The 12,240-nt window shown below is 41.9% G+C and overlaps 1 protein-coding gene across 27 annotated transcripts in view; it reads left to right on the forward strand.

Moving 5' to 3' along the window:
* Positions 1 to 12,240, forward strand: part of WNK1 (WNK lysine deficient protein kinase 1) — a 173,431-nt gene that overhangs the window by 50,113 nt on the left and 111,078 nt on the right. For all 27 annotated transcript variants that reach the window (XM_008259848.4, XM_070049228.1, XM_008259830.4 and 24 more), the window contains exon 2: positions 12,064 to 12,236. In XM_008259848.4, coding sequence (XP_008258070.3) covers positions 12,064 to 12,236 — 173 coding nt within the window. The remainder of the gene's footprint in view (positions 1 to 12,063; positions 12,237 to 12,240) is intronic.

Here is a 12,240-nt window from a genome sequence, read left to right on the forward strand (position 1 = left end):
AAGACAGGTTACATTTGTTGTGGGAATTCAGCTTTCTGTTTTTGTTTTTCCTAACTCTAAATTTTACTGCTTTCTGGGCTTTTGGGATGAGTCTCCCCATACATTTGAAACACCTATTTCTTACTTCCCAAGTGATTATGGGGAGGAATGAGGGGGACAATTAAGACTGAGCTAATGGCCGGCGCCGCGGCTCACTAGGCTAATCCTCCGCCTGCAGCGCCAGCACTCCAGGTTCTATCCCTGTTGGGGCGCCGGATTCTGTGGCCCAGGAAGGCAGTGGAGGATGGCCCAAGTGTTTGGGCCCTGCACCCGCCTGGGAGACAAGGAGCGGGCACCTGGTTCCTGGATTCAGATCAGCACGGTGTGTCGGCCACAGCGGCCACTGGGGGGTGAACCAACGGAAAAAGGAAAACCTTTCTCTCTGTCTCTCTCTCTCACTGTCCACTCTGCCTGTCAAAAAAAAAAAAAAAAGATTGAGATAATAGGGGTTAGTGCTGTGGCGCAATGGGTTAAAGCCCTGGCCTGATGTGCCAACATCCCATATGGTCGCCGGTTCTAGTCCCGGCTGTTCCTCTTCCCATCCAACTCTCTGCTATGGCCTGGGATAGCAGTAGAAGATGGCCCAAGTCCTTGGGCCCCTACACCCACATGGGAGACACAGAAGAAGCTCATGGCTCCTGGCTTCAGATCGGCATGACTCCTGGCTTCGGATCGGCACAGCTCCTGCTGTTGGTGACCATCTGGGGAGTGAACCATCCGATGGAAGACCTCTCTCTCTGTCTCTACTTCTCTCTGTAATTCTGTCTTTCAAATAAATAAAAATAAATCTTTAAAAAAAAAAAAAAGATTGAGCTGATAAGAAAAGGGTCTTAGGAAAAAAATGTAATACAGAAGTTCGTTATTTGAGGTTAATATGAATTGGAGGGACCAGCTCTGTGGCGCAGTAAGTTAATCCTTCACCTGCAGTGCCGGCGCCCCATACGGCCGCTGGTTCTTGTCCTAGCTGCTCCTCCTCCAATCCAGCTCTCTGCTATGGCCTGGGAAAGCAGCAGAAGGTGGCTCAAATCCTTGGGCCCCTGCACCCATGTGGGAGACCTGGAAGAAGCTCCAGGCTCCTTGCTTTACATAGTTCAGCTCCAGCCATTTGCGGCCATTTAGAGAGTGAACCAGCAGATGGAAGACCTTTATCTCTGTCTCTCCCTCTGTCTGTAATACTACCTCTCAAATAAATAAATAAAATCTTAAAAAGTATATGAATTGGAAATGACATAGACTTTTTGGATCTTACTTTCTTAAATAAATACTTTGACTTGCATATTGAAAATTTAACACATTGTGTTTTTATGTATTGTACTCATTTTCTTGATTTCTTGTATAAAATCAAGCAATTTTTTATATCAGGCTTAATAAATTCTTTGATAAGATCCTTGTTGTCTTGGCAGTGTGCACCACTGCATTTATTCTGCTATGGCAAATCTCTCTCTCTCTCTCTCTTTTTTTTTTTTTTTTTTAAGATTTGTTTATTTATTTGAAAGGCAGAGTCACACACACAGAGAGGGAGAAATACAGAGAAGATTATAGAATAGGATCTTTCCTCTGCTGGTTCCTTCTAAAATGGCCGCAGTGGCAAGCATTGTGCTAGGCCAAAGCCAGGAGCCTGGAATTCTCTCTGGGTCTCCCACGTGGGTGACAAAGACCAAGCACTTGGGTCATCTTCCTCTACTTTCTCAGGTACGTTATCAGGGAGCTGGATCAGAAGTGGAGCAGCTAGGACCTAATTGGTGTTCATAGGATGCTGGCATCCAGCCCTAATGGCAAATTCTTAAAATACCTACTAAATTTCAACGATAACAACTCTATTTGAGTATTAAAGTTGATAGAGATCAGATTTGTTGGTCTCCCTTAAGCAACCCATCATTCATAAAAACTTTAGAGAATGTTTTTTTCTTGTCTACTACAGAGTAACATTATTCTCCGAATGGCAAAATTTCCTTCCTAAAATGAGCAAAAGTTTTGCATGTTTATTCTTTGTTCACTTTCCCTTCTCAGCCTTTTTGCTTTCTTTAGAACATTTTAATTCAGTATTAGGTTCTACCTATAATAGTTGAAGCTTAGCTCTATTAGCTTCACATTCAAATTAAGATAAACTTGTTTTAAAGAAAAAAAAAATCCTAGGACTGACACCTTGGCATAGAAAGCTGCCGCCTGCAGTGCTGGCATCCCATATGGGCTCCAGTTCAACTCCCAGCTGCTCTACTTCCGATCCAGCTCTCTCTCCCCCCTTCCCTCTCCATCTTTCCCACCACCACCTCCACTACCACCCCCAGACTGAGAAAAATTCAACTAACATCCACTCTTCTTCATAGGATACAATCAGTTGAATCCTTAAGGATACCTACCATTTTGGAAGGTTTTAAAGAAATATTAAATAAATTTCATATTTAATTTGGCCACATACAGTGCGGGCATAATTTTCAAACACTTTTAAAGTGTTTTGAAACACCTTAAAGGCTATATTAATCTTTTTTGTTGTTGTTGTTGTTGTTGTTTTGACAGGCAGAGTGGACAGTGAGAGAGAGACAGAGAGAAAGGTCTTCCTTTTGCCGTTGGTTCACCCTCCAATGGCCACCGCGGCAGGTGCGCCGCAGCCGGCGTACCGCGCTGATCCCAAGGCAGGAGCCAGGTACTTATCCTGGTCTCCCATGGGGTGCAGGGCCCAAGTACTTGGGCCATCCTCCACTGCACTCCTAGGCCACAGCAGAGAGCTGGCCTGGAAGAGGGGCAACCGGGACAGAATCCGGCGCCCCGACCGGGACTAGAACCTGATGTGCCGGCGTCACTAGGCGGAGGATTAGCCTAGTGAGCCGCAGCGCCGGCTTGTTGGTTTTTTAAAGATTTACTTTACTGATTTGAAAGGCAGAATTAGAGAGGGAGAGACAGTCTTCCATCTGCTGGTTTATTCTCCAAATGACTGCAACCACTAGGGCTGGGCCAGCCTGAAGCCAGTAGCCAGGAGCTTCCTCTGGGTACCCCACATGGATGCAGGGGCCCCGGTGCATTAGCAGGGAGCTGGATTGGAAATGGAACAGCTGGGACTCAAACTGGCACTCATATGGAATTGCCAGTATCCTAGGCAGCAGTCTTACCTGCTATACCAAAACAACAGTCCCTTGTTGTTTTTAACAGCTAAGAGTTTTTTCATTTGAGTCATTATTTGCTTCTAGTAGTTATTTTCTCAACCGTACCTAGGCCTCAATCTCAGATTATTTTTAAGTTTTCAAGAGTAAGATACCTAAACAATACGTCTGTCATCTTTGAATTGCTATTATACCAGACGTCATTAATTATTTATATGACACATTTCTCTTAAAATACAGAATAATTCTCTACTTTTTTTTCCTGTAAATAGTACCTAAAACCATGCTGTGTGGTAAAACAGTGTTTCAAACTTCTGTACTTTATGCCTGAAAACAAGTTTTTATTTCTATTTCCCAGAACCCATCAACAGTTAATATCACATTGAATGACAGAATAGATGCCCAGGTCTTTGCTACGTCAGGGTGGTGCAGAAAGTGATAACGAGGGAGGGCTCCTATAGTGACCTAAAATATTTTAATCAAGGAATTCCAGACACTTCTCTCCACCCATATTTTGATAGGTAGACATATCATATGTAGTCTTAATTTAGCAGTAAAACCTGAATATTGCTGAAAATAAATGCTACAGAAGTTTAAATATTGACTTAAGATCAAAAGCTTTGAGGACTATAATTGTTAACTAATAAAGTGAAAATTAAAAGATTAATTAATGGAAACCAATCTCTGCTTCAATTGCATAGTTGGTGTGGAAGGTTGGCTTCTAGGACAAATAAAATAAGCAGTAGAAAGATACAGGATTGCTACTTTAGAAAATACTGATATATGATGGTGGCCGGCGCCGCGGCTCACTAGGCTAATCCTCCGCCTAGCGGCGCCGGCACACCGGGTTCTAGTCCCGGTCGGGGCGCCGGATCCTGTCCCGGTTGCCCCTCTTCCAGGCCAGCCCTCTGCCGTGGCCAGGGAGTGCAGTGGAGGATGGCCCAGGTGCTTGGGCCCTGCACCCCATGGGAGACCAGGAAAAGCACCTGGCTCCTGGCTCCTGCCATCGGATCAGCGCGGTGCGCCGGCCGCGGCGGCCATTGGAGGGTGAACCAACGGCAAAAAGGAAGACCTTTCTCTCTGTCTCTCTCTCTCACTGTCCACTCTGCCTGTCAAAAAAAAAAAAAGAAAAAAAGAAAATACTGATATATGATGGTAAGAGAGAAGATAGCTGGTAGAGGATGATTAAAATAAAATAACTTTTGAAAAATAAGGGTCTGGGCCGGCGCCGCGGCTCACTAGGCTAATCCTCCGCCTAGCGGCGCCGGCACACCGGGTTCTAGTCCCGGTCGGGGCGCCGGATTCTGTCCCCGTTGCCCCTCTTCCAGGCCAGCCCTCTGCTGTGGCCCAGGAGTGCAGTGGAGGATGGCCCAGGTGCTTGGGCCCTGCACCCCATGGGAGACCAGGAAAAGCACCTGGCTCCTGGCTCCTGCCATCGGATCAGCGTGGTGCGCCGGCCGCGGCGGCCATTGGAGGGTGAACCAACGGCAAAGGAAGACCTTTCTCTCTGTCTCTCTCTCTCACTGTCCACTCTGCCTGTCAAAAAAAAAAAAAAAAAAAAAAAAAAAAAAAACTATAGAAAGGCTCAGAATGTCCAATAGTATGAAAAGGAGTCAACAAGCAATCCAGATTTCCCTCTTATTTCTGCCTGAATTTCCTTTAAATGAGGAATATTTAAGAATGTTTGGTAAATAAGATTTTTTTAAAAATATATAATATTTTATAATATATTTTAAATATATAATATATTTAAAAACATATTTTATAATATATTTTAAATATATAACATATTTTAAAAAAACGTATTTGGGAGCTATTATTACAAATTAAAAACTGGACTCTTCCCACTGTCAAACACCAGATAATTTGAATTTTTTATTTTTTCATTTTAATTTATTTTTTTACATTTATTTTATGTATTTGATAGGTACTTTAAGAGGAAGCGGTGGGGAGGCGGTGAGAGAGAGAGAGAGAGAGAGAGAGTTAGATCTTTCATCTGCTGATTCACTTCCCAAATGACTGCAGCGGCCAGGGCTGGGTCAGACCGAAGCCAGGAGCTTCTTCCGGGTCTCCACGTGGGTACAGGGACCCAAACATTTAGGCCATCCTCTGCTGCTTTCCCAGGTGTATTAGCAGCCAACTGGATGGTAGGTGGAGCAGCTGGGACTCGAACCAGTGCCTATATGGGATGTTGGCATCATAGGTGGCAGCTTCACCACTACACCACAATGCTGGCCCCTTGAATTTTTTTAAAAACCAGCAATAACTAACTTTTCAAATGCATAGCTGAGCTTGTAATAATGTAAAAATAATTTCCAAAATCTAAAACCTAAGAGGAAACTAAAGACCACAGTGGGAAAAAATATGAATTGACGAGCTCTTTTTGGTTACATTTGCCGATCTTATTAAGTAAGAGACATGATTTTGCTATCTTTCAGAGGATAAATGAAATCTCCAGTCCACAGAGGTATTAGAACTAAGATCCAATAAAGTCAGTTTATTCAAGGAGTTACAATTTTAATGAAAGGGAAAATTCATTCTCTGAAACTGGAAGAAGATGAGGAAATGTTTCCGAGTAAAGTAAGATAAAAAATAGTTTATCCTGAGAGATTATAACCAAGGACCTGTATTCACACATAAATGAGAGCTTTAAACTTACTGCATGGAGTTATAGCCAGGACTAATAATATCTCTGGGATAAGTTCAGAGCCTGTCTACAGGGATATACTCACAACTGAGTATATGCAGGAGTCTAACAAATAACAGCTTAAGATAACTTATATCCCGTATTGTAAGTTACATGAGGAAACCAACTACTGAAAGCAAATGTCAGCAGCCAAAACAGTTGGCAAAATCAGATTTCCTGATACCTGAGATAAAAGTGAACTGAAAAGCTTAAAAACAACACACCAACCTGTGTTGAGGGGAGCTGCAGTGAATAATTTATAATGAAATGAAAATGCAGTGAAATTAAATACCAGGTAAGAAGTATTATCTTTCTTAGTAATTTGATCCCAGATACTTTGGACTTGTCCTTTGGCCACCTAATCTCTGGGAAAGGCACATTTTAGGATAGCCCAGGGTGAAATACCTCTGCTGCCATGAATCTTTCACATCGGGGTATGTGACTGTGGCAAGAGGGTGCAACCTCTAGTTGGAGGGTTGAAATAAATGTGAAAAGGGGCTTTTGTAGAACTTTGAGAGAAGCCAATTTTGAGAGGGAAAGAGGTTCCAAGGTGTGCGTGCCAGGAAAACTTGTCTGTTCATGAAGCAGGAATGGTATAGGGTTGGAAGGATCATTGCAAATTGGGTTGATTATCATACCCTATTCAAAATTCCACGTTTAGGGGTTAATGCTGAATGAGGAGGGACAAATCCCTCTCCCAGACACTGGGCCTGGTGAGATAACTGAAGAATTCCTCCACTACTGAAGTCTTGAGTATATACCTAGCTTCCCTGCTAACACCTTTTCTCCAAGCTTTGCTTTTGATACTAGTATAGAAAGAAGGACAGGTGTGGGGATTTTAATTCCCTTTATCAGGTTTCCCAGTGGAGACTTTTGGTGATGGACTACTTGATTCTATGTTTTGTTTTCTTTATGGATGTCCAGATATTTACCCCTCTTTCCAACACCCCTGTCTTCCCAGATTTTTGTAGTAAGCTGTGTCTAGTTTGTGTTCATTTTTCCTTATTTCTGGAACAGAGGCTGAGACCCTAAAATGTGTAGTTTTTATCTGTGCCTCCTTTAAACCTTACAGTTCAATTAATAATAATAATACAGAGGAAAAATGGCCTGTTTGTTCATTCTGCAGGGAGGGGAAATAAAAGTGTTTTGATATATATACGTCTACTTTTGCCAGAGAGTCAGTTCTGTCCTCATCCTAAAAGATGTCCACAGAATTCCCTAGTCTGTGGTAGTCTGGCGACACAAGAATGGTGCTGCTGCTGTATACAGTCAAAACTGAAGAGATAAATAGTGAACAAGAAGATAAATATGAGAACATTGCCCAGAAAGGAGCAGAGAGGAAGAAATGGGAAATGAGAGAGAAGTTTAAAAGAAGTTTAAAAGATAATAAGGATAAAATAAGGTTACACGTGCACTAATTCACACTGCATCACATACAAAATCTTAGGAAGAAGAGCATGAAGTATGGGTGGAGGTGGTATTTAAAGAGATAACAGTTGAGAATTTTACTGTCTTCAGGAAAAATACTTGAAACTTTCAGCTTGAGAAGCATGATTAGCCAATTGAATATAAATAAAGCTAGATGCAAGGTAGTGAGTGATTTGCAGAACACAGCAGGAAAAAAAAGGAGTCTAAGAAGAGCTTTTTTTTTCCTTAAGATTTATTTACTTATTTATTTATTTGAAAGTCACAGTTACATAGAGAAGGAGAGGCAGAGAGAGAAAGTTCTTCCATCCACTTCCATCATGCTCCAATTGGCTTCAATGACCAGAGCTGTGCCGATCCGAAGCCAGGAGTCAGGAGCTTCTTCTGGGTCTCCCATGCTGGTGCAAGAGCCCAAGGATTTGGGCCATCTTCTGCTTTCCTAGGCCTTAGCAGAGAGCTGGATCGGAAGTGGAGCAGCCAGGTCTTGAACTGGCGACCATGTGGAATGCTAGCACTGCAGGCGGTGGCTTTACCCATTACATCCCAGCACCGGCCACTAAAAAGAACATTTTTTTTACTGATAACTACAGTAGAAAGCAGAATAACATGATGCGTTATTTTGAAAGTGCTGGGGAAGAAAGAGCTAACCTAGAATTCTGCACCCATCTAAACTATCATTCAAGAGTGAGTAAACTTTTCAGGGGCTGGCTTTGTGGCATAGCAGGTTAAGACACTGCCTGTGACACTGACATCCCCCATGGGCACTATCTGTGTCCCAGCTACTCCACTTTTGATCCAGCTCCCTGCTAACATGCCTGGGAAAGCAGTGAAAGATGGCCTAAGTGCTTGGTGCCCCTGCACCCATGTGGGAGACCTCAGTGAAGCTTCTGGTTTTGGTTTGGCCCAGCCCTGTTTGTGGCCATTTGGGGAGTTAACCAGTAGATGGAAGATTGATACCTATTTATTTATTACTCCTTCTCTCTGTCCTTTTCACTATCCCTGTCTCTCTCCTGGTCCCTCTATAAATAAATAAGTCTTTAAAGCAAAAAGAAACACTTAGAAAATCTAGGATTCTTCCACTAATGGATATTTAGTGATAGAGTTTTGAAAAATATATTCCAAAAAATAGAAAATTGACTGGAGAAGGGAGTAAGGAGCAATTAGGAATATGTGCCATTTATAGTCATAATTATAAAGATGAATACTTAAGGTAAAATAATTATTAAGGGAGATAATGTATAAGAGGTGGAATGATTGAAGTAGTGATTTTTGTGGTATACAAATTACGCCTCAATAAAATTATTTAAAATTAGTATACATTGGGGCCAGCACCATGGTGTAGTAGGTTAATCCTCTGCCTGCGGAGCCAGCATCACATATGGGCACTGGTTCTAGTCCCGGCTGCACTTCTTCCTATCCAGCTCTCTGCTGTGGCCTGGGAAAGCAGTAGAAGATGGCCCAAGTCCTTAGGCCTTGCACCCACATGGGAGACCGGGAAGAAGCACCTGGCTTCTGGCTTTGGATCGACAAAGCTCCGGCTTGCAGAGGCCATTTGAGGAGTGAACCAACGGAGGGAAGACCCTTCTCTTTGACTTTCCCTCTCACTCTCTGTAACTTTACCTCTCAAATAAATAAATAAAATATTTAAAAAAAATTAGTATATGTTGGGGCAGGGATTGTAGCTCAGCAGGTTAAGCCACTGCATGCAATACCAGTGTTCCATGTTACAGTGCCTGTTTGAGTCCCGATTACTCTGCTTCCAGTCCAGCTGCCTGCTAATGCCTGGGAAAGCAGTGGAAGATGACCCAAGTACTTGGCCTCTGCTACTAGTTGGAGACTAGGATTTAGTTCCTGAATCCTGTCTTTGGTCTGGCCCATCCCTGGGTATAGCAGCCATTTTGGAAGTGAACTAAACTTCTCGTTGGAAAAAACATAGCCTACACAATTTCAATGAACTTGGGGAGTGTGTGTCACAAAAATTGTCCCATTAAGGGTGAATTATTATAAAGCTGTAGTAATTAAGAAGTTATGGCATTAGTACAGAAATAGACTGTCCATTGGGATAGCATATAGAATCCAAAAATAGAACTATACTTACTAAAAATTGATATATGATGGAGCGAGGAAAGAATGAGTTGTTCATGATCAATCTCTCTCTTACCTTACAAGAAAATTCCCCAAATCTGGCAAACAAAACAAATTTTATATTTTCAGGTGAAAAATTATGGCCTTAGTATCTGAGATTACTGCCACCAAGTAAAAAGATTTTTCTGTAGTGAAAAACCATCTGTAAATCAGAAAGCATCATAAACAAGTTGAAAACTTATACCACAAATTGAGAAAACTCAATTGTAAGTTGTAAGACCGGTAAAGAATTAGTATCCAAAATAAATGAAGAATTTCTCCAAATCAGATAAAGAAGTTATATGACCGAGCAGCTAAGAGAAATCTCAAGTAGTCTGCAAAGAAAACAGAAAAGGTTGCTCAAACATTTTATTGATTTTGAAGAAGTAAATGAAGCAAATGGAAATTATTTTACACCTATCAAACAAGCAGAAATTGTCTGATACTACTAAGTACTGCTGTATGTGGAGTAATGGTAACCTTCATACATTGTTAGTGGGAGGGTATCTTAATTTGTTCAGGCTGCTATAACAAACTACCTGAGGCTGAATAATTTGTATTTTTATTTATTTACTTTTAAAGATTTATTTTATTTATTTGAAAGAGTTACAGAGAGAGGTAGAGATCTAGTGGGAGGTCTGGGAGCTACCATAACTTCAAAGTAATGATTAATGCAAGTCACATTTTGAGATACTGTGACCCTTTGTTATGTGACACGAAAATATCTTAAGTCTTTTGGTGACAGAAATCACAGACTGCTAAATACTACTAGCTGTACACATTTATAATTGAAGGAAATATCAGAAATCTTTATTATTATTTAACAATGTTATTATTGAGAGAAATTTCCCATCTGCTGGTTCACTCCCCAGATGACACCAATGACCAAGACTGGACCAGTCCAGTGCAAGGAGCCAGGAATTCCATCTGGGTCTCCCACATGGGTGATAGGGACTTAAGTGTAAAGCTGCTTTCCAGGCGCATCAGTAGGGAGCTGGATCAGAAACAGAGTAGCTGGAAGCTGAATGGGCACTTCAATATGGAGTGTAGGTGTCTCAAGTGGCATTTTAACTGAACACCGCAAATATCTGCCCCTAGTTTCTGTTTTAATTCACAGAGCAACTCAGAGTTTTAATGTACAAGACATTGTCTAAATAAATAAATAAAAATAAGGGGGCTGGCGCTGTGGCGTAGCAGGTAAAGCCACCGCCTGCAGTGCCTACATCCTATATGGGCACTGGTTCAAGTCCTGGCTGCTCTACTTCCGATCCAGCTCTCTGCTGTGGCCTGGGAAAGCAGTAGAAGTTGGCCCAAATCCTGGGCCCCTGCACCCGCATGGGAGACCCAGAAGCAATTCCTGGCTCCTGGCTTCGGATTGGCGCAGCTCTGGCTGTTGCGGCCAACTGGGGAGTGAACCAGCCAATGGAAGACCTCTCTCTATCTCTCCTCTGTGTGTGTGTAACTCTGACTTTAAAATAAATATATAAATCTTAAAAAAAAAAATCGAGTTCTTTCCCTCTTTTACTTCTCAAATAAGAAGTGACTTGACCTGTGAAATATCAGGGTTTTTGTTTTTTTAAGATTAATTTATTTTATTTGAAAGGCAAAGCTACAGAGAAGCAGAGAGGGAGAGAGAGGTCTTCTATCTTCTGGTTCACTCCCCAGATGGCTGCAATGATTGGAGCTGCACCAATCCGAAGCCAGGAGCTTCTTCTGGGTCTCCTACGTGGGTGCAGAGGCCCAAGGACTTGGACCATCTTCTGCTTTCCCAGATCGTAGCAGAAAGCTGGATTGGAAGTGGAGCAACCCGGGTCTCCAACCAATGCCCATATGGGATGCTGGCACTGCAGCACCGTCTGTGCCACAGCACTAGCCCCAAATATCAGGTTCTTTAAACATGTGATGAAAGCCTTGCCCATAGGTTACTTAATTCTCATAGCAATTCTTGGGATGATATATATTCATAAAGGAAAGTAATTTATTCATTCTGTCCTTTCACTGTATTTGAATGGCAGAGACACGGCATCTTCCATCTTCTGGTTCATTCCCCCAAATGCCCACAATAGTTGGACTGGGCCAAACCAAAGCCAAGGACCTGGAACTCAATCTTGGCCTCCACATGGGTGGCAGGGACCCAGGTATTTGAGCCATTATCTGCTGCCTCCTGGGATACATAGGAACAGTAAGTTAGGTTGGAAGTGGAGGAGCTGGGACTCAAATCAGGCATTCCAACATGGCATGTGGACGCCCCAAAGCATCGTCTTAACCATTGTGCCAAATGCCCACCCCAGTGAAATTGTAATCAATGAGAGGGAAGAATTGGAATTTATATTTAGACCTTTCTGCCTCAAAACCCCATGTTCATTCCGTGACATTAAATTGCATATCTCTAGCAATTGATGACTTGTATTGAAAGTGGCAGGTTAACTTCACTTTATAAAATGAGACTATATCTTTAACATATTAAGAGTAAATATACAAAAGCATGATTTTGTAAGCTAGAATTTTCTTAAAAACAATTTAGCTTTTTCTCATAGTCTTAAGGCACGCTGGTGAACTGTCATTAATAACTTCAGTGTTGCTGTTTTAATACTGTTGATGATTTAGTACATGTTTAGCATTTAAATTTTAACTGTGTAACTTGGTACTTAAAATTTGAAAACTAAATGTTGTTTTGGATTTTGATTTTAGGATCGAAAGTTAACCAAGTCTGAGAGGCAGAGATTCAAGGAAGAGGCTGAAATGTTGAAGGGTCTTCAGCATCCCAACATCGTTCGATTTTATGATTCATGGGAATCCACTGTAAAAGGAAAGAAATGCATTGTTTTGGTGACTGAACTTATGACATCTGGAACACTTAAAACGTAA

This window comes from Oryctolagus cuniculus, chromosome 9, assembly GCF_964237555.1.
Source record: "Oryctolagus cuniculus chromosome 9, mOryCun1.1, whole genome shotgun sequence".
In the NCBI taxonomy this organism is placed as follows: domain Eukaryota; kingdom Metazoa; phylum Chordata; class Mammalia; order Lagomorpha; family Leporidae; genus Oryctolagus; species Oryctolagus cuniculus.